The 24,110-nt window shown below is 41.8% G+C and overlaps 2 protein-coding genes across 20 annotated transcripts in view; one reads left to right on the forward strand and one right to left on the reverse strand.

The window, feature by feature from the left end:
• LOC144061098 (methylated-DNA--protein-cysteine methyltransferase-like) overlaps positions 1 to 24,110 on the forward strand; it is a 237,800-nt gene that overhangs the window by 209,078 nt on the left and 4,612 nt on the right. For all 16 annotated transcript variants that reach the window (XM_077581193.1, XM_077581192.1, XM_077581191.1 and 13 more), the window contains one exon: positions 18,629 to 18,727. The gene's annotated coding sequence lies outside the window, so the exon portion shown is untranslated. The remainder of the gene's footprint in view (positions 1 to 18,628; positions 18,728 to 24,110) is intronic.
• Positions 1 to 24,110, reverse strand: part of LOC144061097 (transcription factor COE3) — a 95,477-nt gene that overhangs the window by 66,639 nt on the left and 4,728 nt on the right. For all 4 annotated transcript variants that reach the window (XM_077581187.1, XM_077581186.1, XM_077581190.1 and 1 more), the window contains exon 6: positions 20,891 to 20,959. In XM_077581187.1, the coding sequence (XP_077437313.1) occupies positions 20,891 to 20,959 (69 nt within the window). The remainder of the gene's footprint in view (positions 1 to 20,890; positions 20,960 to 24,110) is intronic.

Below are 24,110 nucleotides of genomic sequence, written 5' to 3' on the forward strand. Positions count from 1 at the left end.
GACCCAACTTTGAGTCAAGAAATGGGTCTTTTAGTGTAAAACAACTCAGAAATATTGGTCAGATCCTTTACTTGGGTCAACAAATTTGGTCATTTTGTCTAAAACAACCCATAAAGTTGGGTCAAATGGACCCAAGTAGAGGATCAGTCCATAATTTTAACCCATAGTTGGGTTATTTTTGACCCAACAGTTTTTAGAGTATACAGTCTAAAAAACAGTTGGGTCAAAACTAACCCAATTATAGATCATAAATGGATTCACTAAATGGATCAATTTGACCCAACTTTCTGGGTTGTTTTGTACAAAATGACCCAATTTTAAATTGACCCAACACAATTACACTCTAAAAACAGTTGGGTCAAAATATAACCTAACTATGGGTTAAAAATGGACCGATCAACTTTATGGGTCAATTTGACCCAACTTTGAGTCAAGAAATGGGTCTTTTAGTGTAAAACAACTCAGAAATATTGGTCAGATCCTTTATTTGGGTCAACAAATTGGGTCATTTTGTCTAAAACAACCCATAAAGTTGGGTCAAATGGACCCAAGTAGAGGATCGGTCCATAATTTTAACTCATAGTTGGGTTATTTTTGGCCCAACTGTTTTTAGAGTATACAGTCTAAAAAACAGTTGGGTCAAAACTAACCCAATTATGGATCATAAATGGATTCACTAAATGGATAAATTTGACCCAACTTTCTGGGTAAAATGACCCAATTTTAAATTGACCCAACACAATTACACTCTAAAAAGTTGGGTCAAAATATAACCCAATTATGGATCAAAGATGGACCGATCAACTTTATGGGTCAATTTGACCCAACTTTGAGTGAAGAAATGGGTCTCTCATAAACTCTTAAATATTGGTGAGATCCTTTATTTGTGTTTTACAAATTTTTGGTCATATTGTATAAAACAACCTAGAAAGTTGGGTTAAATTGACCCATAAAGTGGATCAGTCCATTTTTGATCCATAATTGGGTTATTTTTAACCCAACTGTTTTTAGTGTGTATCTGCCATTGGATTTTTAAAAAATGGCCGATGCCAATATGCACCAAAATATCGGCCCCGACTGACAATCAGTCAATCACTACATGTAACAGAATCCCGCTTAATTTGTCAACGACTGCAAACAGGAAGTGGCACGCAAACAAGGTCATCAAACACGAGCGTCGTTCTTCTCATTCACGGGGTGACAGGCGCGGTGTGAGCCAAGTGGCGTTTCGCCCCCGCCCGCCCGCCCGTCCCGTGGAAATGGCCCGTTGTTGTTGTTGTGTGCTAAAGCGGTGATGAATACGCCGGCGCCGTACACGGGGTCAATGTCAAGCATCCATAACACTCAGCGTTGTCGTCCTCAAGCTGCCGCCGTTACGTATGAGGGACTCCCGCCTATCCGTCTCACTCGCTTTAGCCGCGGTTAGCTGCCATGTTGTCTGCGCACTTGATAGATCACCCTCTGGCGTGACCCCCCCCCAACATCATTTTAGGGAACCTGAGAAATGGTTTCCCCATGTGAGGCTTCTCAGGTACCCGCCCCCTCCTCTCTGAGAAGGACCTGGTGACCCCCCCAAAGCTAACCTCCCTGACCCCTGTGAGGTACTTTCTCCCGCACAAAACACAAACAAATCTTATCACGCGCTCGGTGGCTCGAAAGGGGGGGTGGCGGCGGGGGGTGGGGGGTTAAAGAAGGAGAGGCCCTATATCAACGTGGCGCTGTGACAATCATCTATTCGCATGACCCGCGCTTTCCCCGACAGGGTCTGCTTGACACCTACAACGTGGAGGTGAGCGTGCCCCCCCCTTCCCCCCCCACCCCAACTCGCCGTTGTCCTAACCCTTATCTCCTCTGCTCTCCATCTCGCCCCTCCACTCCTCTTGTGTGCACAACTTAATAAGCAAGCAAGGGCTAGATTGCCATTATGGAAACCCTGGAAAATAGCCCGGACATTTCCCCCCGCCGTATCTGCCATCTCCATCTGGAGAAGGCGCTCTCGCTGCCCCCCTCGTCCAATCTGTGTGCGTGTGTATGTATGTGTGTGTTTTGGGGGGAGTGGGGGGGGGGGGCTGGGGAGTCTATGTTGCAGTGATGGCTTTCACTCTCCACTGGCTACAATGAGATTGGCCCACCAGGGTTGACTCTATTCGAATCGACAAGCCATTTCAATAACGTAACAAAACAGAACAGAGTGGTGATGTTGAATAAAACATTTTTGGAGGAGAGCCCAGGGGGGCACGAGAGGCAGCGAGGGGCTCCCAACACTTAAGAGGAAACATCTCCATATGATAGGAGAATGATAGCATAATTTTTTATTTTTTTTTGAAACGGCCTTCTTGTGATGTGTTATTACGCAAAAGGTTTTTGCGAGGTTTCCGCCAGTCAGCGGAGTTAGCGATGCTACATTGCTAGCGTTTACATATGGAACCTCGAAAGTCCAACATGCTTTCCCTGTAGGAAATAATGCGACTAGAAATGCTCTGTCAGTTAGCTGCCATTGCAAAACTTTACTATCTGTAAAAAATAAAGAATTAATTTGATTTGATGTGGCATGTCTCCGCTCGAGCGGGTATGATGCAATGACTTTTTTCTTGTCATTTTACAAATATTTTAGGGGTGGGGAATCTTTGACTGTCTCATGATTCGATCCGATTTCGATTTTTGGGCCTGCGATTTTTTTATTCAAAATGATTTTTGCTTCAATGTATAGATGTACAAAGAATCGTCATGATCTACTCCAGTCTGACTCGCTAATGCTAATTAGCGCGCTACTCACAGCACTTTTATCACTCAAAAGAACGGCTATTCATACAAAAGGCTTCAGGAATGTTTACAGAGACGCATCTTAACATTACTCACCGGCATATGCTCTTCCTACGCTGCAAAAAAAAAACGACTTTTATTGGCATAACTTGATAGTGACTTTTTCCTTCTACTCTAATGTGACTACAACTTAATAGTGTATCAGAACGCGAGGAACCACACTGCCCCCAAGTGGTCAAATCGTGTACAACATGAACAGCGCTCCCAATAAAGGCACACAGAAACCACAGGCAAGACAGTATAAAATAATTCAAATAAAATCGATCGTGGGACATTTAGAATAAAATCGATCCTGACTCGGACTAAATTCTATACGATTCTCGTTATATTTTAAAGCGTAATGATTTGATTGGGTTCAGTTCGATGCGCTGGCATCTTTTAAATCAAAAATCGATTTTCCGATTCCAACCGATTTTTGTTACACCCCTTGAAGTAGACGCAAGTAACCCTCGCTGTGCATTCTACTGTTAAGTCTTGTCCTTCGCAATGAGTGTCGACTTCAGATATATATTTTTGACCACAAAATGTTGTTCTAATTCCACACTCTGGGCCTAATAAAGATTACACTGAGGTCAGCACGTCACTAATCCCTGACGTTATTAGTAAAAACAAAGCCTACAGCTTTACGCCATGCACCTCGTCATGCATGTGCATAAGGTCCGAACATAATACGCTGTGACTTCAAGCATACAATGAGAAGAGAAAATAAATATGTGAAGAGCAGCGGGGGGTGGATCGGGCCAGGCCGCCGCGGACCGATGTCATCACTGCCCCTCCCAACCCACCCCCCCGCCCCCCCCCCAATGGGCAAAAGGGCTCAATGATTACGGAGGCTCAGCTTCCCTCTAAGAAAGCAAACCGGAGCTGCAGTCCAAACAAGAGTGAGCCGGCAGCCAGAGAACGCTGACTGCTGCACCAGGCGGCTCGGGTTCACCCGCCGCCTCCGACCCGGCTGGCCCCCGGGCCCACATTAGTCCCCCGGCCCAGCCTTTCTAGGACAAACAAACAAGCAGCACTTACGCAGTCGAGGACGGGCGGCGGAGGCGGGGCCTGTCGGTGCCACCAGCACTGTATGGAGGGGAATTTGACCCAATTGGATTTGCTTTATCACCCCGTATAATGACTCCCAGCCTGGCCGGGTCCAAAAAAACAACAACTTGCCATTCTGACTTTGGCCCGAAAAGGGGTTACTCCCCCCCCACCCCAAAAAACAGATGGGGAGGCATCTCAAAAATGTTCTCCGCCTCTGGGGACATGTGGTTTTCCCCATCATTATATAACTGTAAACTCCTGGATGTCAGAGATTGCGGATAATAACTTTCAGATGTGGACGCCGGGACCTGCTGGATGGGAACAGTTACTTGGCCGAGAGGAGGAAGTCCGAGAGATTAGGACTAAGATGTGACAGGAATAAAAGTGGATCTGGACTGGAAGCGAACGGAGTCGCCTCAGGTCCGTTTCCAGCGCCGCTAAATGGCGCCGCGCTGGGTGGCACGCGGCAAATGAACGCTCGGGAGACGGCGTCACGTCACGTTTGCTCGTCAACACGCGGGCGCGCGCGCTAATTCTCCTCCCGTAAATGAGTCCTTACACGAGTGTCATCCTGTAAAAGCGTTTTTTTATTGCTCCGTCTCACACGGCGGGCTCGCATCATCGCTCGCGGTTCAAGGTTTGCTCACTTCAGCCCCCACCTCCGCCACCACCTTGTCGCTATTTCCACACCGGGGCTCGGCAGTAAAAAACCTGTTTTTTTTTTTTTCCTTTTTCATTTCTCCTCCCTCCCTTTTTTTTTTCTTGCTTTAAAGCATCGACCGCAATGCTGAACAAGCAGAGGAGGGTTTTTTATTGTAAATCAATAGTGATCGATTAGCAGCCTGGGTGTTGAATATGGATCAATATCACACCGGGCTGTGGAGGAGATCTGATTTCAATTGGCAAGAGAAGCCCGCAGCAGGTTTCCATCAAGCGGTAATTCAAGACATGGGAACATAAGTCAGATGGATTGATATAGACTAGCCAGGACCTTTCTTGCCACTGAACCAGCACAAGGAAATTTCTGTCATATATCATTAACGCAGTTTGGGGTCGGCAGTTAAAAAAAAAAAAAAGAGGGGGAGGGAGGCGGTGCTGTGCTGAACACCCCACTGACCCTCCGTGCAGAGCAATGGTCAAACGCTGTGAAAACACGCCATTAATAGCACCAATGTAACGCATTGGAGCAGAACCCGCTTCCAGAGATGCACGCCAGAAGACGTCCCGTCGCGAGAGCGAACCCATGTGCAAATATTTTCCCTCCTGTTGGATTTTTTTTGCGCCTTTTGTTTTAATTCAGCTCCATTCATCATTTGCTTGTGATTTGTGAGCGGTGGGGGGGTCTGCGGTTACCGTTCCAAACGACAGCATTGTAAACCAATCAAAACACGGCTATAGTTAGAAATAACTTGTCACTTGTAATAAATGACAAGCGGTTCACGGCTCTTTCCATCGGGACCTCTGCTCCGATACATCCCGGGCGCCCCTGGGGGCCCCGAGCGGAGCAGCCGGCGGACCAGCTCGTTTCCCCGAGGTAACTGATGACCCTCTCTCGCTGAATAAACCCCCCCCCCCCTTCCCCTCCCCCCACAATCTCATGTCCTGTGACCTCACGCCAGCGGGAGCATGTCCGATGGAATCTTACGACTGCTCGGCCCGTCCTAATCTCCACCGTGTCACACTACAAATTGCCACATTCAGAAAATGGAAATAGATGGAGGGGAGGGAGCGAGGAGGGTGTGGGGGGGGTGTTCTGCTGTCACATGAAGACAATAAAATAGAACAATATTGTACAGGGTTTCCGCAGGTCATTAAAAAGCCTTACAAGTCATTTTGTGGATTTGGGTCAAATTAAGCCTTAAATGGCATTGAAAAGCAATAAGATGTCCAGAGGCATTAAAAATAATTATACAATTGATGTAAAAAAAAAAACTCCATGCTTTATTTTACATACATTTTGCAAAGGAGTCACTATAACACAATCTAACAATAATATATGTGATTAAAAAATAAATGTAGGGACTGTTGACTATGAACAAACAAATTGCTTCATGTTCCACATACCAATTCCTCTGGATTTGAAAAAGAAGAAAGAAAAAAAAAAAATGCACCAACGTTCAACATGAAACACTAATGCCAACTAGTGGCAGAAAATGACCTCAACACAAATCTATGATTCCATTTTTCACACGCAACTGTTCAGCATCTCTTTTTAACTTCAAATAACGATGAATTACGATAAAGATACACCCACATTTGTATTTGGAAACCATATGTGTCCACTTTTATGGTAAGAGTATGGAAAACTTGAAAAAAAAATATGAGTGTACATTTAAAGCAGATATAATGTGCGATTTAATTTGCAATCAATCATGAGTTAACTATGGAATTCTTGTGATTAATTGCGATTAAAAAATTGTATTCGACTGGCAGCCCTAACATCTAATTGCATAGATTTTAGTTTTTTCTTTTGTTGACACATTTGCGAAAGCGTGAATAGACAAAATGAAAATTGGAGGTTTTGTACCGAGTTCTTAACCACTTCTGCAGACTTGTTGACTGCTTTTCCAAAAAAAAAAAAAAAAAATCATTTTACATCATCTTGTTAACATCACAACCCAAATCCAGAAAGTGGAAATAGACGGAGGGGGAGAAATGCGTGGGGGGGGCTAGAGGTTCTCATTGACAAGCCCCCCTTTTTTTTTCTCCCCCTCAGGAAAAATACTTGAGGAAAGAACAGGTCGGGAGATCCCGGCAAGCAATCGCATCTCGGCGAACATATTGATCTGATTTACAAAACCTCCCGTCTAATGCGAAACAAATGTCATGGGCGTGAACTGGTACTTAACCATAAAACCCCAGCATTACTCCGCCTCCCATGAAATACCGCATATATCCCTCAGCGTGGCCCGATGTGCTGTTTTACGGCCAGATACGACTGAGGTTGACCCAACAGTTTGTTTGACAATTAGGGGAAACCTAATAGGGACGGAATGGGGAGCCAGAACACGCCAAGAAGGGAAAAAAAACGGAGGGAAAACAAAAACAGTGGTGGCTCTTTACAGACTCTGTTTGGCAAAGCGTCATTAATGCTTCAGGGCACCAAACGACATCCGCGTCAATTATACAGCAGCGCTAAATATTTGAGGAAGAGTGACATGTTTTATTTACTCCAGCTTTAATTTCAATAATGTACGATTTCCGCCGCGCCGACTTCCTCTTGGTTGCGGGGGGAAGGAATCTTTTATCGGTTGTTTTCTGTCATAATATCCCAATAAATCACTCGCCCTCGCTCGGCAGCTGGCTTGCGAAAGCCGCAGAAGCACAACAACGAGACGGCGGAGGCAACTTTTAACAAGCCGTCGGAACGCCGCGGGGAAAAGGAGAAGAGAAAAAAAAAACGGACGACTTTCAGGCAAAAAGGAACGGCCCAAGAAGCCGCCATCAACTTCGCATACGAATCGAGATCGCCGTTTTGACACGTACGGAAAAATGTCACCAAATATCAAAACAAACAGACTTTTTTTTTTTTCTGGAGAGCTCAGTATTGTTCATTCGGTAATTTTACCCATTTGACATGTCAGAAAAAAAAAAAAAAACAAACAGACATATGCGCTCACGTATGGAAAGTATTTACGCAGGATCGGCACAAAGATCCATCATTGCCATGTTTTGCTTTGCTATAAATGAGCAATAAAATATAACATAACGTCGTAGATTATATATGAATGTTGAAAAATGTCCAATCAAAGCAATAGGAGGTCAAGTTTTGACATCTTGTAATGGGATTCCAGGCACCAATAAAACAAACAAACTGTTTGACCAAATGTTATCCGCTAGCTTAATGCTATCATATAATGCAAAACACTATAGACGGGCTAACAGAAATTAGCATAGACGTTACGGTCATTCTAAACCTTAAAAGTACTGCTACTATAATACACATTAAAACATAAACATCCACACACATTTGTATTGTCACTGTCAGACAGAAACCTCCTATGTCTAAATATTTTTTTTATCAATGTCTTATTTTTCACAAATCGACACTATTGGTCAGTCGTCGTGTGTCATTTTTTTTGTTTTTTTACAAATTTTTCACCAATCTAAAAGGCTTGCAATGTCAACATGTTTTGGAGAAATGAGGATTCCGGCCGATGCAGCGATATATGACGATTATTGGAGTTGAGTTGGGGACCTTCTTTGCCTCTTTCTCGCATTGTTAATTATGCTGCATCTCTTCCTCCTGGCATGTTGTGGCACTTTGTCAAACTACACTGAAGTAATGCTGCAATTATTTTAGTAATTAAGCTGCTGACGATTTTTTAAGAATTGATGAATGATATAAAAAAAAAACTTTTTAATTTCCATTCCTTTATTCAAAAATAGGACGTTATTTGAAAATGAATTATGGTTCATTTACTGGTTTGGTCTGCAATGTGTTAGAAAATGAAAAAAAAAAAGTTTATTATTGTTTTCAAGTAAACGCAAATATTTTTATTTTTATTTAACAAACATAATCTCCACAGAAAATTGGGGAATATTTGGACAATTTTATATTAAATTAAATATGATATAAAAAAAATTTAAAAAACATTTATTAAATTTTTTTAATTTATTTGTTTGTTTTTTTTAAAAAAGGAGAGCAATGATGATGTCAAATCAAATGAACAATACTGAGCTCTCCTGAAAAGAAAAAAAAAAAGATATATAAAAAAGAATTAGAGCTGTCAAACGCTAAAATTTTTTAATCAGATTAATCAGGTCGTAAAATTTTGATTAATCACGATTAATCGCTTAATTAAAAAGGCTTTTTATCAGCATTTTTTTACCTGCCAAATTTAAAGAGCACCTGTTATATGTTAATTCTTTCGACATTTAATGTTATGAGGACGTCTTCAACATTTTTTGATCCACTGCACACACTCATCCTCCTCTTTCTAATCAGTTAATTACTTGCATAATTTAAAATGGGGGGGGGGGGGGAATGACCCCGAGTTTGACATGAACAAATCTTCTGAATGTCATACACAAACATTTATTAAATGCTTTTTTTATTTTTTTATTGCTCAAACACAACCTGCGCTACCTTTAACGTAACCATCCGCTATCACGACATAATCTGTAGCCAAAATGAGCGGGATTAATCTGCTTTAATACGTGATTAATGCAATGATTATTATTTTTTGGATTAATTAGTTAGTTAATGCTTTAACTTTGTCAGCACTAAAAATAATCTAAATGATTCATCAGTGACCAAAAAGAATTAACAATACGATACGCGATTAGTTGTCGATGAATCGATTACAGTAATCGTCGCACCTCTACACTGAAGGTGCATAACTCGAAATTCTGATGAATTTGCGTTACAACCAGGGTGCGAACGATGAAACGTGATAACGAGCGTCCAATTCGTTTGTTGTCGTTTTTCTTTTCTTTGTCATCTCACGACAGACCGTGGAAAAACCTCCCTGGCGGAGGTAATAACTCGCTGTAAGCCTTTCTTATTCCCCTCATGCAATGCGTGTTGCTTTTGGCCCCGCCGTCCGTCCCATCAGCCCAGCTCTGGCCTTGTTTCTGTCAGCAGTGAAAGTGAGGGAAGGAAGGAAGAAAAAGAACGAGGGGGGAAAGAGAAGTGGGTGGCAGGGAAGAGGGTGGGGGGGGGGGCGTCCCCATGGACAGATGGACTGCTCTTTCTCAACACATGTGGAACCATGTTTCGTGTTTCACTGCCGTCAAGCCGGGGCCCAACCCGCGGTTCTGTTGGCCCGCGTGCACACCTCGCTTCCTTCTCTTTAGCGCACGTGCACGCAAACATTCCTTGTGCGCACACATGTTAAAGTCATCACCCCTGCTCAGCGCTAGTAAAACACAACACCCCCGGCTCCTCTGCTGTTGTCAAGTCTTGCCATTAGCTGATGCCACTGGGGAATCCTACCCCAGTGAGGTGGGCGTCCCCGGGGAGCGCCAGGCACCGCGTTTACGTGCAGCCGCCACTCATGCGAACCCAAACATGTGAGCGTCATTTGGAAAAAGAAGAAGAAGAAGAAGAAGAGGAGGAGGAGGAGGAAAAAAATCCTTTTTACGCCGCGCGTCTTTTGTGCGCGTCTTGACATTTACAAACTGCGATAAAACTGACACGAGGGAGGAGGGAATAGAAAACAGGGCGAGGATAATTTGAGGTAATGTTTTGCTTAGTGAAACACTATTACCCAATCCCGCGTGTTGGAGCGCTGGGACGGAGGTTCTGGCTGGCGGAGAGAGAGCGAAAGGGGTCTGGGTTTCATTTTTCGCCGAGCGGCGAGCCAACGGCGGCGCGCCAAGTACAGCTTTTCGCTCTCAACACTTCCTGCTCTCGCTCCTCTGGCGCGAGAGGAGACGGGCTTCGCTCAGACGTCACGCCGACCTGCGCCGCCTCGACGCTTGGCTCGCTGTTTCTCGGCCGTCCCATCGGACGCCTGCTGCGGTTCATCGTTAGCTATGTTTTTAAAAGCTTATGGGGTTTGTAATTGTATCATTTCTGTGATGCCCTCGCATGTGGGAAAGGAGAGCCACACATTGAGCACACTCATGCTGGAGCTGCTGTCGGCCACAGCTCACACCCAGACTCTCACGGGCTCACCGATGTCACATACCAGCCCACTAGGCCCCGCCTCAAGCAGGTTTCCTATTCAGTCACTACCGGCCTTATTTTTAGGTATCAGGTACTTGTGGAGGCTGCCGATACCAGCCACTGATACTTAAAGGGAGGGGGTGACATTAAGTCCTCCTCTGCAGCAGGTGGCGCTATACGGCAGCTGTTTGACGCACTGTGTCAGTAAGAAAGATTTTGTTCACAATGTTTTGTCATTGTGATAAATGAAATTTCATGTATCAAAAAGTACTAGAAGTATTGTCTCGATACTCTCTCTGTATCGGTGAGTACTCAAAGAGTGAATACTCATATTGGTATCGGTCTGGGGGGAAAAAGTGGTATCACATCCCTAGTATTTTCTATACATTTTATACTTGAAATAATTTTTGGGTGTTTATAATGTGCTTAAAAGAGTGTGTTTACTTTTTTTAATTTTTTTTTTATTATTAAATTGTTTAAAATGGTAACTGAGAAAAAGTTTTGAAAAATTATTTTTATTTTGTAGGTATTTGTTTTGATTTTTTTCACATTTTAATCTATCTACATTTTTTTCTGATTGCTTTGCATTCATTGTTGAAACTTTTTTTTAAATAAGTATTTTTTTGATTATTTAAATGTTTTGTTTATTTGATTGTATTTGTTTTGAGTTGCTAAATGCCATGAATTAAAACCTACATTTATTTTTAAATATAAAAAAATTGTGAATAACTTTTTCATTTATTTATTTTTATTTTGCAGGTTTTTGTTAATTTTTTTATGTCAAATGACAATAAAGCTACACATTATTAAACTTTCATTTTTAAAACATTGAATATATATATATATATCTATTTTTTTTTTTTTATCCGTTTTTTGGAAACATTCAAATTCACACCTATGGAAAATTGAGTTTCCAATGCCTGTTTTTGGAATGTGGGCAGAATTCCACACAAACATGGTGGAGAAAATGCCAACTCGATCGAGACTGTGAGATTCAAACCCAGAACCGCCGAAGTGTAATGCTCACATGCTAGCGTAGCGGATGTGTTGATTAGTGGAGGTGCACGCAGGTGTGTAAATATAGAAAGAAGGCACCTGCAGCAATCCCAACAACACCGACCCTTTCCTCTTTTATGATTTTCATTAGGGAGGCAGCAGATTATCGCCGGCGACCGAGTGCCATCTTAATTGCCTCCGTGCAGATGCGGTGCAAAAAAAAAAAAAAAAGTCATTTGGGCGCTTCATAAACAGAGCGGCCGTCGCAGGTTATCAAGACGCCGGCCGCAAAAACACGCCCTCCTCTCCATCGCGCAATTAAAAAGGTTTTAGAAATCCTCTTTTGACAGAGCTGGGCTTAGCCAAAAATGTAAATGACATTAAAGGAGACAATGAATTTAATTTTGTTTAATGTCCCCTTTCGCTGATTCTCATTTACATCACATTTCCACATAAAGGCCTGACCTTATAAATACTGGCATTTGTTCAGCTTTTGGAGGTAATCACGCTTTTGCAAAAACCAGATGGGGAGCGCGCAAATTTCACCAGATTTGCGTCCGCGCGAGGCCGACGGTGACGTGGGGGCTGCCGCGCATCCCGGCGGACCCCCCCCGGACCGGCCCCCCGCCCGCCTTTTGTTTCCGGTAAACAACTTGACAACAAGTCAAGTGCACTCTGGGAAATGACCTCGTAGGTGTTGCGCAAATGAACGATAACGCAAAGTCATTTGGAAAATACGGGCTGGCTAATGAGGGTCATAACGGGGTGGGGGGGGGGGGGAGCTAAGCAAAATGTACATTAGGCCAAAATGTAATTGCATTAACACAAGAACAGGTGTGCTGAGGCTTTTATAAATGAGCTAAATGAATAAAAGCCTCCCGCCGCCGCCGCACGCTCGCATGCGCTCGTGTGTGCGTGCGCTGACCAAAAAGAAGACAAGGGGAGAAAATAACAAGTCAATGTCATGAATTATTCAGCGGCTGGGCTGCTCTCCAGAGGTCGTTGCTCTTTGACCTTTGTGACAGGAAGTGAAAGGGAGTGCCGCGGTGGCCGGAATGAAAGGAGGCAGCGTGGGTTTGGATTCCGGGGTGTTGTCGGAACAGGCGGACCTTAACGTCATCTGGATTCCCCCAACAAAAAAAAAAAAACACCCAAGGAAAATAGCGATGTGTGTGTGTGTGCGTGTGTGTGTGTGTGTGTGTGTGTGTGTGTGTGTGTATTTTTTGTTTCATGCAGAAAAATAAGCAGGCTAAGTGTTCAAATAGCGAATGAAATAAACAACATCCTGTATATAATTTATATATCAAAATAGTGTGATGCCCTCGCATGTGGGCAAGGAGGGCCACAGTCATCGTTGCACTTGCAACCATTTAATCAACAGGACAAACATTCCAGTTTTATTTATATTAGTTTAACATATTTTTTTTTTTACAAGTTGCTGTAGCTCGGGATTTATTTTTTAATGTACAATTATTTCATTTAATTACATTTTTTTTTTATTGCGTTCTGAACTATACGGAGGAGGATTAGGGCCAGTAAAAATAAATAAAGGGTCTCACTTCATACTCAGAATTCTGACTTTACTACTTTAATCTCAGAATTCTGATTTACTTAAGTGTCAGAATTTTGACTTTAAAGTGAGAATTCTGAATTTGCGACGTAGAGCTCCGAATAGTGGCGGGAAGTCAGAAAGTCAGAAAGTCAAAAATTAAAGTCAGAATTTTCACTTTTAAGCCAGAATTCTGAGAATAAATTGAAAATTCTCACTTTAAAGCCAGAATTCTGAGAATTCAGTGAAAATTCTCACTTTAAACCCAGAATTATGTGATTAAAGTCAGAATTCTAACTTCAAAGTCACAATTCTGACTTTAAAGTCAAAATGCTGAGAATAAAGTCCGAATCATGCCAATTTTTTTTTTTCTTCTCTTCACTGGCCCTAATCCTCTTCCGTAGTACGGAACCGTAGAAATCTACAGTAGGAAAGTAGTATATAAAAAAAAAACTACTATCATTTTGATATATATTTTTTTTTGTAGAGACCAATGAATAGTACGCTATTAGTTTGCCCCGCCCCCTTCTGCCGAGCGCATATTTCTCAAAGGTGAACTTTGAACCGGGACGGCGGGAATGAGTCATTTTCTCTCGTCTTTCAGCGGCGCGCTGTTGTCTTATTACAAAATCCATGCGTGAGCCACAACAATGTGTCTAATCTTTCACACGCGAGGAGACAAAGTCAATATGCGAGCGAGCGAGGACGGCTAGCAAGCGCGCCGCAGTCGCGGCAAATTGAGTTATGCGCGCCATGCTCGGCGCGCACTGTAGACTGGCGACGCATCTAATCACATATTGGCTATCTCATCACTATCATTCTAAAGACTCAAATTACCCACTGAATAAAGCTACACCCCCACTTACTTTAAGGCACCATTAACTTAGAAATGTGACATCTGCGGGGCTCTGCTAAATCCGCTTGCCGTTATGACTCAACTGCGTTTGTGGATAACGAATACAGCCCGAACCGTTTGGAAAAAGAATCTTTGCGATTTCGTTTTGGCCTCAATATTTGCGATTTAATACCCCATTAGTTTTTCCACCGTCCTCTTCCTATGTGTTTTTTTTTTTAACAAATACAAGCAATACATTTACAGGTTTTTTTTATGCATAAATGTTTATAAGTTACTATGCAAGTGACGGATAAATCAATATGAAAGCCAGTCACTTTATCTACTTCAGTAAGTGTTGTTCGCTTGCTAAACACTTTGACCTACATTATTTTAAGTGTTCACTTTTTAAGTACGGAAAATATCAAGACACTTAAATAAATCAGGCTTAACGCCGATCTGATCGGCTGGATCGAGATCGGCCGATATTTTTTTGCGTTTCATGCGAAATCGGTGATCGGCTGTAAAGTCTTAATTTGACCGTTCGATCAATGACGTCATTGATCGGCTCCACGAAATAAGAAATTAAATGCTATATTCAATGTTAAGCCATGTTTTTTTTTTTTTTTTTTTTTTTTATAATTATTTATTTATGTTCTCCATGCATTACAATTGATGTCAATTATATGTGGAGTTTTTCGCTATTCATGGGCGGGGCCATTCCCGATCCTGCGCGAATGGCGGCGGTTGACTGTAGAGTGAAATATAAAAGTTGTCCTAATAGATATCATGCTGCATCTTCTGATCAAATGGATTATCTTTTCTTTTTCTTTTTTTTTTTTACTCTGTGATCATCTGAAAAATCCTGATCATGTAAAGTCTAATATAAATCAATAAAATATTCATATAGAGAAAAAAGGCCTATTGACTGAAATGAAGGTTTTTTTTTTCCTCCCCAACATGTAGCTTGAAAATAGCATTTTATTACTTTGCGATGTCAATTTGAATTCCCTAACAAAAATGACTTAATTCCACGCTAGTTTCGAGACTTAGAGCATTTGATTTTTTTATTTGATTTTTTTTTTAAATGGGGGCACGATGGAAACTGTTTCGTTTTTCCCCAAAGACATAAAAAGTCACAAATCCACCAAAAAACGCGACTTGCCTTCATGTTAAAATGCGTATGAATAATGCAAAGGCATCACATTTAACTGTTGAAATATTTAAAGAGCAAGCAGTGCTGAAACTATGGGACAGCTGTTGGGTCTGTATATCTAACCAACTTTTTTTTTTTTAAGAGAATCCTTCCTCTTGTGTCGAAAAATTTTTTTGTATCAGAACTCCAAGGGAAAATAGGGTAAACAGATGTCTGGCCTGACCGCAGGAAAATAGGACACATTCGGAATGATAAGTTTCCCAAACTCTGTCGGACATGCCAGATCCATGGGAACGCCAGTTAATGTCTCGCTAGATGCCAGCTAGCAGCACACGCCTCCCCTTCCCCTCCTCCCCTAAGCCCCCCTCCTCTTCCCTCCGCCCCCGCGTTACCATCTGGGAAAATGTTACAGTGCGTGAACGCCATCAATGATACAGTCCAAGGAGCCTGTTCTCACGAGAATTTACCCGGATTTTGTACGGGGGGGAAAAATAGTGAGCGACTGAGGGAGAAAAGTGACATTTTCTGGGTTACTTGCAAACATGTTATGGAACTAATGCGGCCCCCCAACTTCAACCTCAAAACCACAAAATGAGTTGGGTTTTGTACTTTGACTTACAAACCCCCACAAGTCAAAGCGGTGACATCATCGTAACCACCTGACTGCATATTACCATCAATATGACGTACCCCCCCCACCCCCACCCCACCAGCCCCAACTTTTTTTATGGCTCATGCATGTGCCCTTATTCTAACCCCCAACTGCTTCTAACTATAAATACAGGAACATAAAAGTAGGATTTGGTGCAAAAGGTAACACACTGTAATTAGTAGAAAACTTAAACTCCCACCACTTTGATCATGACAAATTACATACTAGGATTTTGTACAAAAAAAGGATCTGTATTTACTTAGTGGATTATTGACATTTTCTGAATGACTTGCAGACCCCCAAATATTTTTATGGCTCGTTATGGAACAGATGTGACCTGACTGTAACCCCCGTAACTACATAAAATTAGAAATATCACAAAGTGTGCCAATAGTAGCATTTTGTACAAAAAGTAACAAAACAATCTTGCCCAACTATTAACCTCTTTCCCACTTTGATAACTGAGAAGTTGCTAAACATATATATACAAGTTTTTCTGATCCTTGCCACTCCACAATGTTATGACTGACTTTTTGTGACCTAATTCTTAACTCGGTGTTTAACGTTGCATCGTCATAGAGCATTTGCCATTTTCAACACTTTAATTGGTCAATAATTTGATGTGAAATTTGCCAAATTGTGACATAGGAAGTTCCAGCCCATCGCCAGCAATAGATTAACTCGCATCCCGCAATCATTTGATGATATGACATAACTTATAGGAGGATTTTGTACCAAAAGTATAAAGTAGACTTTTATAGGCTCATTGCGGCTCAAAAAAATGTTTTGCCACATCTGTGACCTCATTTTGAAAATGTGGCCCAAATAGTCCAATTTAAAAAGAAAAAGTAATGCACAGTAGTTAGTAGTTAAGCAGCATTTTGTGGGTTACTTCCATGAATGAATTCTAACTCAAAGTTCACATTGAAGTGGATCGTATGATTTTGGATTAAAATGTATAAACTAGTAGAAAAAGTGACATTTTACGGACTGTGGCCACCATTGTTTCCTTCAACTTTAATGGCGGTCCTGTTTCTGGAAAATCATCCAGTTCGAACTCAGTTCAGGTGCTTAACTTAACTGTACCCCCCCCCCCCTCCTCCTATTCCCAGCGGAGCCGGCGTGTTTCCAAAGGTCGGGTTTCCGCGGCGTAATTGTACACAGACGCGGCTGATTCAGCCTGTCGGACCTCAGCAGCCGAACCTTGCGTCAGTCAAGTGGATTGGAAGTAATCAGGCGGGCCGCGCAGGTGCCTCGTAATGACGTGCGTGCGAGGGCGACACATGTAACACAAATGGCAGTAAAACACGGCAGTTTGGAGCAGCCGTGGCCAATAATTTAACACACCGGTGTAAAAAGGAAAAGAAAAAATAACCCAGTCCCGCTTGGGCTGTTTTTTTTTTGTTTTTTTTTACTAGCGAGCCTCCCCCGGTCACTGGGAACCTGCGAGGGTCCGCGAGGGCGCGCTGACAGGCTCATAGTTACGACATGGAGACAATGGGAGGGTCTAATGAGGAACATATGCTTTTGTGTTTCAACAGAGCCGCTCATTGTGCGAGGAAAGGGATACTCCGCTCCCATTCAGAGCGGCCACAATGAAAACCCGAGCCCTTCCCTGAGCCGGTTGAGCTTACAATATCCACCCTCGCCTCCCGTTGCTTTTCTCTTTCCAGCCCCTTCTCGTTGACTTGACTTTTTAATTCTTCCTCCTCCCCCTCGCGTTCATCCCGCTCGCGTTGCGCTTAAGTTACACGTTTTGTCCGTCCGATTGCGGAACAATGCGCGTGCGAAACTCTTGAATGACACAAAGCGCAGATGAAAGGGGGCCGGCGCTTGCTTTTTTTTGCGGCCAGCGCGTCGCATGCGGCATCCCCTCTGTCTGTCTGTCTGTGTCCTTGTGTGAGAGTGAGTTTGCCCTGCAGACAGCAGTAGCTGCGGTAATCCATCCCGGCTCCCGGGGCAGCCGGCTCCTACTTCCCCATGCATGAGAAGCGGCTGGAGTGGAGTGGCAGCAACAACTGCTCAGCCCTATTTGATTACTAATAAGAGAGTTGTCCCCTCTGTCAGATAGCAGCCATTCGCCGCTAAGCAAACAGTGATTCCGCCTAGTCAAACATTAGCATTGCTGTGGTGAGAGTTACATTGAGATGCCCCCCCCCCCACACCCTTTTTTTCCCCCTCGCTGCCTCACCTCCTCAAGTCGCATAAGACTTGTTCACATGAGCATTAAAAGAAGTCATCGCAAATGTAAAATGGATGGGAAAATACTGTACGTTATTGGAGTGTTGTGTATGTGCATGTGTCTTTAAGAGGCGGGGCCTAGTCGGGTGGCGTGAGTGTCTGGGTGAGGGCAGTGGCTGACAGCAGCTTCTGTGGGTGCTTATCAGGGCACGACAGTTTTTTTTTTTTTTAAGTCTAAAGTCAAATTTTGATATTTGGCAGAATAAAATTGGGATGACCGATTATTAATAAAAAAAAAATTAAGTACCTATAATGAATAAAATATTATATGAATTACAGGTAGAACATTTTAATTTTTTGGAAGGGGTGTTCAAAGGTCATTATCTCTGTCTCATGTAGTAATGTGTAAAAAAAAAAAATTGAATTAATTAAATGGCATAAAATCTGCCATTTAATAACAAATATTAGCCGTTGTAGGGCTGTGGCTCTCCTTTCCTACAACAGAGGGCATCAGAGTAACTTCAAAAACAAATTTCTTAAGAAATTGGTGGCGTGGGAAAAAAAATTGCACTACAGGGCGAACGATGAACCATTAAACGCTGTCGATTTTGAGCCGTAACAAAGGCGGGACACGACCTGTGTTGAAAGCAGTTGTTGCTGTCTGACAAATATTTTGCATTCATGTCATGGAATTGTCACTCCGGTCCAGAAACTTTTTGGAGAGATGTTCTGAATACGGTGCCTTGAGATAAGAGAATCCACGTTCATTTGACTTTTTTTTTTTGTTGTTGCAGTGGAAGGACATAATCAATTGGTGGCAGTAGTGGGCCAAGCGCCAATACACACCATAGAAGAAGAAGAAGAAAAAAGCACAATACATGAGGCACAGTCTGGTATGTACTCACTTATATTGAGAGAAAATATTATTGTTGTTGTTTTTTTTAAATACAGTACGATACTGTTGAGTGCAACATATTTAAAAATAATAATAATAATTTAAATCATTTTTTTATTTTTTTTTATTGGGGGGGCTGGCCTGGATATCTCAATTTTACTGGGTGTACAAAAGAGAATTAAGAATCTGAAGGAAATGTAAAATAACATGCTGAGTTAGATTGAGATGCCCCCCACTCCGCTCCACACACACACACACACACACACACACATACACACACACGCCTCTTCCCTCCCCTCCTCAATGTGCACAACACATATTCAGCATGACTTATCCACGGCGGGGGGGTGGGGGGGGGAGCGATGCGTTTGTTCGCCCACTTTGGCTGGGAAAGGGAAGGTCACAGATATGTGGCGGCTTCGCTCCAGGTGCGAGCAACACGAGAAAAAGAGATACACGAGAGCAGAGAGAGCACAGACCTCCCCCAAGGTGAAAAAGAACAACATCAACAACCTAATTTTGGATCAAATTTTACACATTCTGCTTAGATTCATGCATGAATCACAAATGAAGGGAAATCGCTTGTACAGTGCTGTATTGTGGGAAAAAAAAAAGTCTAATCATGGCATTCATAACGGTTCGATGAACCCTGCTGCTAGGTTAAGGCTCAAATTGGTGAACAGTGTTTATTGGGAACTTAAATAATTACTTTTATCAATTGATCAATTTTAGCAGTTAAAAGTGTACATTTGTAAGCGGAGTTAGTCAAATATAGGCAATGTCTATTGTAGTGTTTTCACTTTTGGATAATCAAACGTGCCCCGGGTCAGATTGACCCATTTCAAAAGTCAAAAGTAGTTTTTGGTAGAATGGACATTTACAATGGAAAAGGTTCTTTTCACATAGCGTTTGAAAGTTGACGATAAAGATCAGCAATATTTAGTCAATATTTTCATTTTTGGATGATTAAACAAAACAGAAGCATTTTAGCTGTTAAAAGTCATTTTTCCAAATTCTGAACTATAATCAACACATACGATAACACATTTTTACATATTTGTAAGTTTAGTTAAGTCGATATATAAACAATATTTACGAGTTTCTGACACTTTTGAATATTACTACAGGTCAATTTGACCCAATTTGTCAGTGCTAATTATTATCAACAATTATGTTTGTTTGTTTTGCTGTATAAATTTGGAAGTTTGGTTAATAATTACCTACAAACAGTTTTTATTGGAATATTAGTTACTGAAATGTTTGGAGAATTAAATATGCCTGAAGATGAATTGGGGAGTTTTATAAGTTAAAAAAAAAAAAATTGGGGGGGGGGGGAGTGTTGCAAGTGTACGTAACAAAAGTTAACAGTTAACAATGAGATATAAGCAATATATTAATTGATTCATTAAAAAAATGACCCCAAATTGTTTAAAAGCAGTTAATAATGATATTTTGATTTTGAAACACTTTTGCATAAATAAACATGGCCCGGGTCAAATTGACCCGGTAACATTATTGTCCCGTGAACTAAACATACCAGGAGGGTTAAATGTCACATTAAATGTTCCACATTGAAGCCCATTGAATATCTCTTCTCTTTTCTTTTTTTCTTTTCTTTTTATTGCCGCACCGTCGATATAGTCGACCTTTTTTTTTTGTCACCATCCCGCACTGTACAAACGCAAATCGGCACCTTTATCTTGCCAGATGAATAATAAGTCTGAAGTGTGACGTCTCGCTCCCTGGCAAACCAAAAAGCCGCTTTGGTGGCGTTAACGTCTGACGGCGTGATCAACAAAAGGGTGCGCGCCAGCCAAATAAACACCAAGTTGCCCAAGCTAATTAGCTGTATTCCCAGTGTGATCCTCTAGTGATTGAACCACCTGCGACTGAACAAACCCGCCCCTCCCCCCAACCACCATCCAGGTGGTTGACCGCCCCCTCGGCGCACAGGTAGCTGGGAAAGACCCCCCTCAGCCACTCCCACGCCACCCCTCGCTCGGAAGATCCGAGTCAGCCCGAGCGGGGCGCCGTCTGGCAGCGCCGAGGGAGGGGAAGGAAACTCGTTTGTTCGCCGGGTCTCATCCCATCAGCCATTTAGTCGCTCGTTTGACCCCCCCCCCCCCCTTCCCAATGAGAGAAGGCAAACCGAGGGTCTTACCTGTCGATGATCACCGGGTCCGAAGGGGTCTCGTTCCTGTTCCCGCAGCTTTTCTTGTCGCAACATCGGCTGTCGGGACACACACGGGACGGGTCAGAATGATTGAGGAACATGGCAAGACCTCCGCCAAGGCACAATAATTTGCATTTGCATGAGCACCATATTGTTAAAAAAAATAATAATTTGAATCGAGGGTGATACTTTTCCAGAATTAAAAAAAACACTTTAAACTTCTTTAACCACACTTTTCAAACACATATTTGAAAACAGCAAACAAATTGCAATTGTAAAATTGGGGGGATCCATGCTTGAGCTTTTGAGAGGCGGAGCTAGTGTGCGTGAGTGTCCGAGTGAGAGCTGTGATCGACAGCAGCTTCTGCATAAGTGTGATGGTTGTCTTTGTGCTCACCTAGTGTTCAATTTAGGCTAAAAAAAAAAGTGCATCGTGGCTCTTCTTTCCCACATTCGAAGGCATTACAGTACACTCTAAAAACAATTGGGTCAAAAATGGGCCGATCCTCTACTTGGGTCGATTTGACCCAACTTTGAGTCAAGAAATGGGTCTTTCAGTGTAAAACAAAGTTGGGTCAAATTGACCCATAAAGTGGATTTTTGACCTATAGTTGGGTTATTTTTGACCCAACTGTTTTTAGAGTGTAAGATACTCTAAAAAAATAAAAATACTATACAGCTCTGTAGTGTGATCCACCGTCCAGTTTGTGTTGAAAGAGTACAATGCAAACACATAATTTTGCAGAATCTCTGTATCAAAGGGTTTATTTGGAAAATGGAGGAAATTAATGGAAATTAAGGAATAAGTGTAATAAATAATTTGCACCAAGATTTGATGGTGCCACATCTCCACTAAATAAACAAAACACACACACATTATTGTTCCATCAACTACGAACCAGATGCTGTTCCCGACCTTGCAAAGGCGATTCCGCAATACTGGGACCAGTTTGTGAAATTTGAATGCCTTGATCATTCCGTTTGTGTGTTTGTGTTGTCGTACAAATATTTTGCAAGATGTGTAAAAGTGCTGATAGTTACAGAAATATCCCGCCTCCACATTCTAGAGCTGGGGTCACCAACCTTTTTCGAAAGTGAGCGCTACTGATTATTGCAAAGGGCTACCAGTTTCATACACACTTCTGAAATAACACATTTGCTAAATCGCCTTAAAATGATATGTTAACACTAATTATGTTCATGATTCCTCACAATAATTAGCCGTATTAATTTAACAAGATACCGGTAAATATCAATATGCTACATTGAATTTCTATTAATGTATTGTATTAAAATATAATATTTCAAAAATACAATAATTTTTTTATCAATGTATGCAAATATAATATTTGCATACATTGATAGAAATGTATTATATTTTTTGAAATATTCACATTTTCATGATGATCACTTCACGTTGGTGACCCCTAGTAAATCCTAAAAATAATTTTTTTTTTTTTTTACTGCCCCGCGGTTACGTAACTTGTGGAAAGTATTGGGGCTAGTAGGAAATAGATTTTTTTTTATATATATTTTTTTAAATTAGCCCCCCACCCCCCTCACACACACTTGTGGAAAAGTCGTTTTGTCCTGCCCGAGCCCAGCGTGCGTTTATCAAGTGGCTAGCATGCATGAAGCTAGCTTGACTGCTTGCATTGATGCTGATAGATAAAAAAAAAAAAAAAATGTGGAAAAACAACATGTTGTGTTGTTTGGCTTATAGCGTTGCAGGGGAGGGGATGCATGGGTGTGTGTGTGTGTGTGGGGTGGTGGGGGGGGGGGGTGGAAGCTGGGGAGTCACTTTTCACAGCTTCAGCTTTTGTTTACCTCTAATTGCCAAGCTGCTATTTCTGAGGGAGATGCAAGGTGCCACCCTCAACCAATATTTCTGCGAGGCATTTATCAATTATGGCCTCAAAAGCACTAATCTATCTTCCACCACATGTTTCAGACACAAACACCACCCCCCCCCCCCCCTCCCTCTTCTAACCACGCCAATCCAGAGCTTGCAGCTAGCTGACTTTCACATCCTTTGATTTGTACATGAATTGGAAAAAAAAAAAAAAAAAAAACTGAAATAAACAAATTCATCATCCGGGCTTCCATTTGAAATGAAAACTCCTGAGAATCAGATTGATTTACGCCATATGGTGCAGGAAGCCAAACAAAGATTTGTGCAAAGATACTGTCGGTCGAGCTCACTCAGCTTAAAAAAAAGAAAGAAAAAAAAAGTCTGATTTACAGCAGCAATAATAATCGAGCTAACTTATTATCATCATTTCCGGAGAACAAAAAAAAAATAAAAAATAAAAATGTGATCTATGACTTAAGAAAAAAAGAGAGCGAGAGGTGACTGCAAGTTTTTTGTGACTAAAAGATATTTTTAAGCACTTACTGGCCACTTTCTGTACTTGACGCTGCACAACTAAAATGCAAAATGGTGTCTTAAAAAGACAATCCTGCTCATTTTGGACATTTTTTTTAATTATTATTATTATTATGGCATTGTAGCCCCAATAACGCACACACATTGCTCAAATAAGTGTCACTCAAAAGTCAGCATTATCTGCCTAACTTCACTTCTGACTGCATATTCTTCAAAACCATAATGATCAATTTCATGCCTGTAGCGACACCACTGGTCCTAATATCAAAATATCCCATAAAGATTATGACAGGAAATGCAAATGAAGCATAATCCTCTTTTTTCAAGGCACATTTTTTGTGGCCATTCTTTTGTATCCTTCAAGTGTAGCTTCACTATCATTGCTGATATTTTTTTTTTTAATCCCAGCAGTGGTGATGAAGCCGTGCAAATAGCGACACCAGAAACACCCCCCCCTCCTCCCCCTTCTCAAAATCCGCCCTCACCTCGCAAACAATGCACTTGTACACCACACACTTGACTAGTATCTTTGCACTAGCTAACTAGTAATGCAACTTCTCCGTCCGAGCAAATGTTTTTGAAAAAAATGATAACGATAAAGCAATGCAATGTGTAATAATGGCTCAAAAATATTCTCAACAACTCACAGGATGATTTAATACACATCCACAGACACAATAATGAGCATATAGTCAATAAGTGTCCATCAAAAGTGAGCATTAATATCATTGCTAACCGCTTCAAACTATAATAATAAACATACAGTTACAGTCAACGTCAATCAAAAATGGCAGCTTTGTAAATTCTATTGGAGCATCCCTG

The sequence above is a fragment of the Vanacampus margaritifer genome, chromosome 12 (assembly GCF_051991255.1).
Source record: "Vanacampus margaritifer isolate UIUO_Vmar chromosome 12, RoL_Vmar_1.0, whole genome shotgun sequence".
Lineage (NCBI taxonomy): Eukaryota > Metazoa > Chordata > Actinopteri > Syngnathiformes > Syngnathidae > Vanacampus > Vanacampus margaritifer.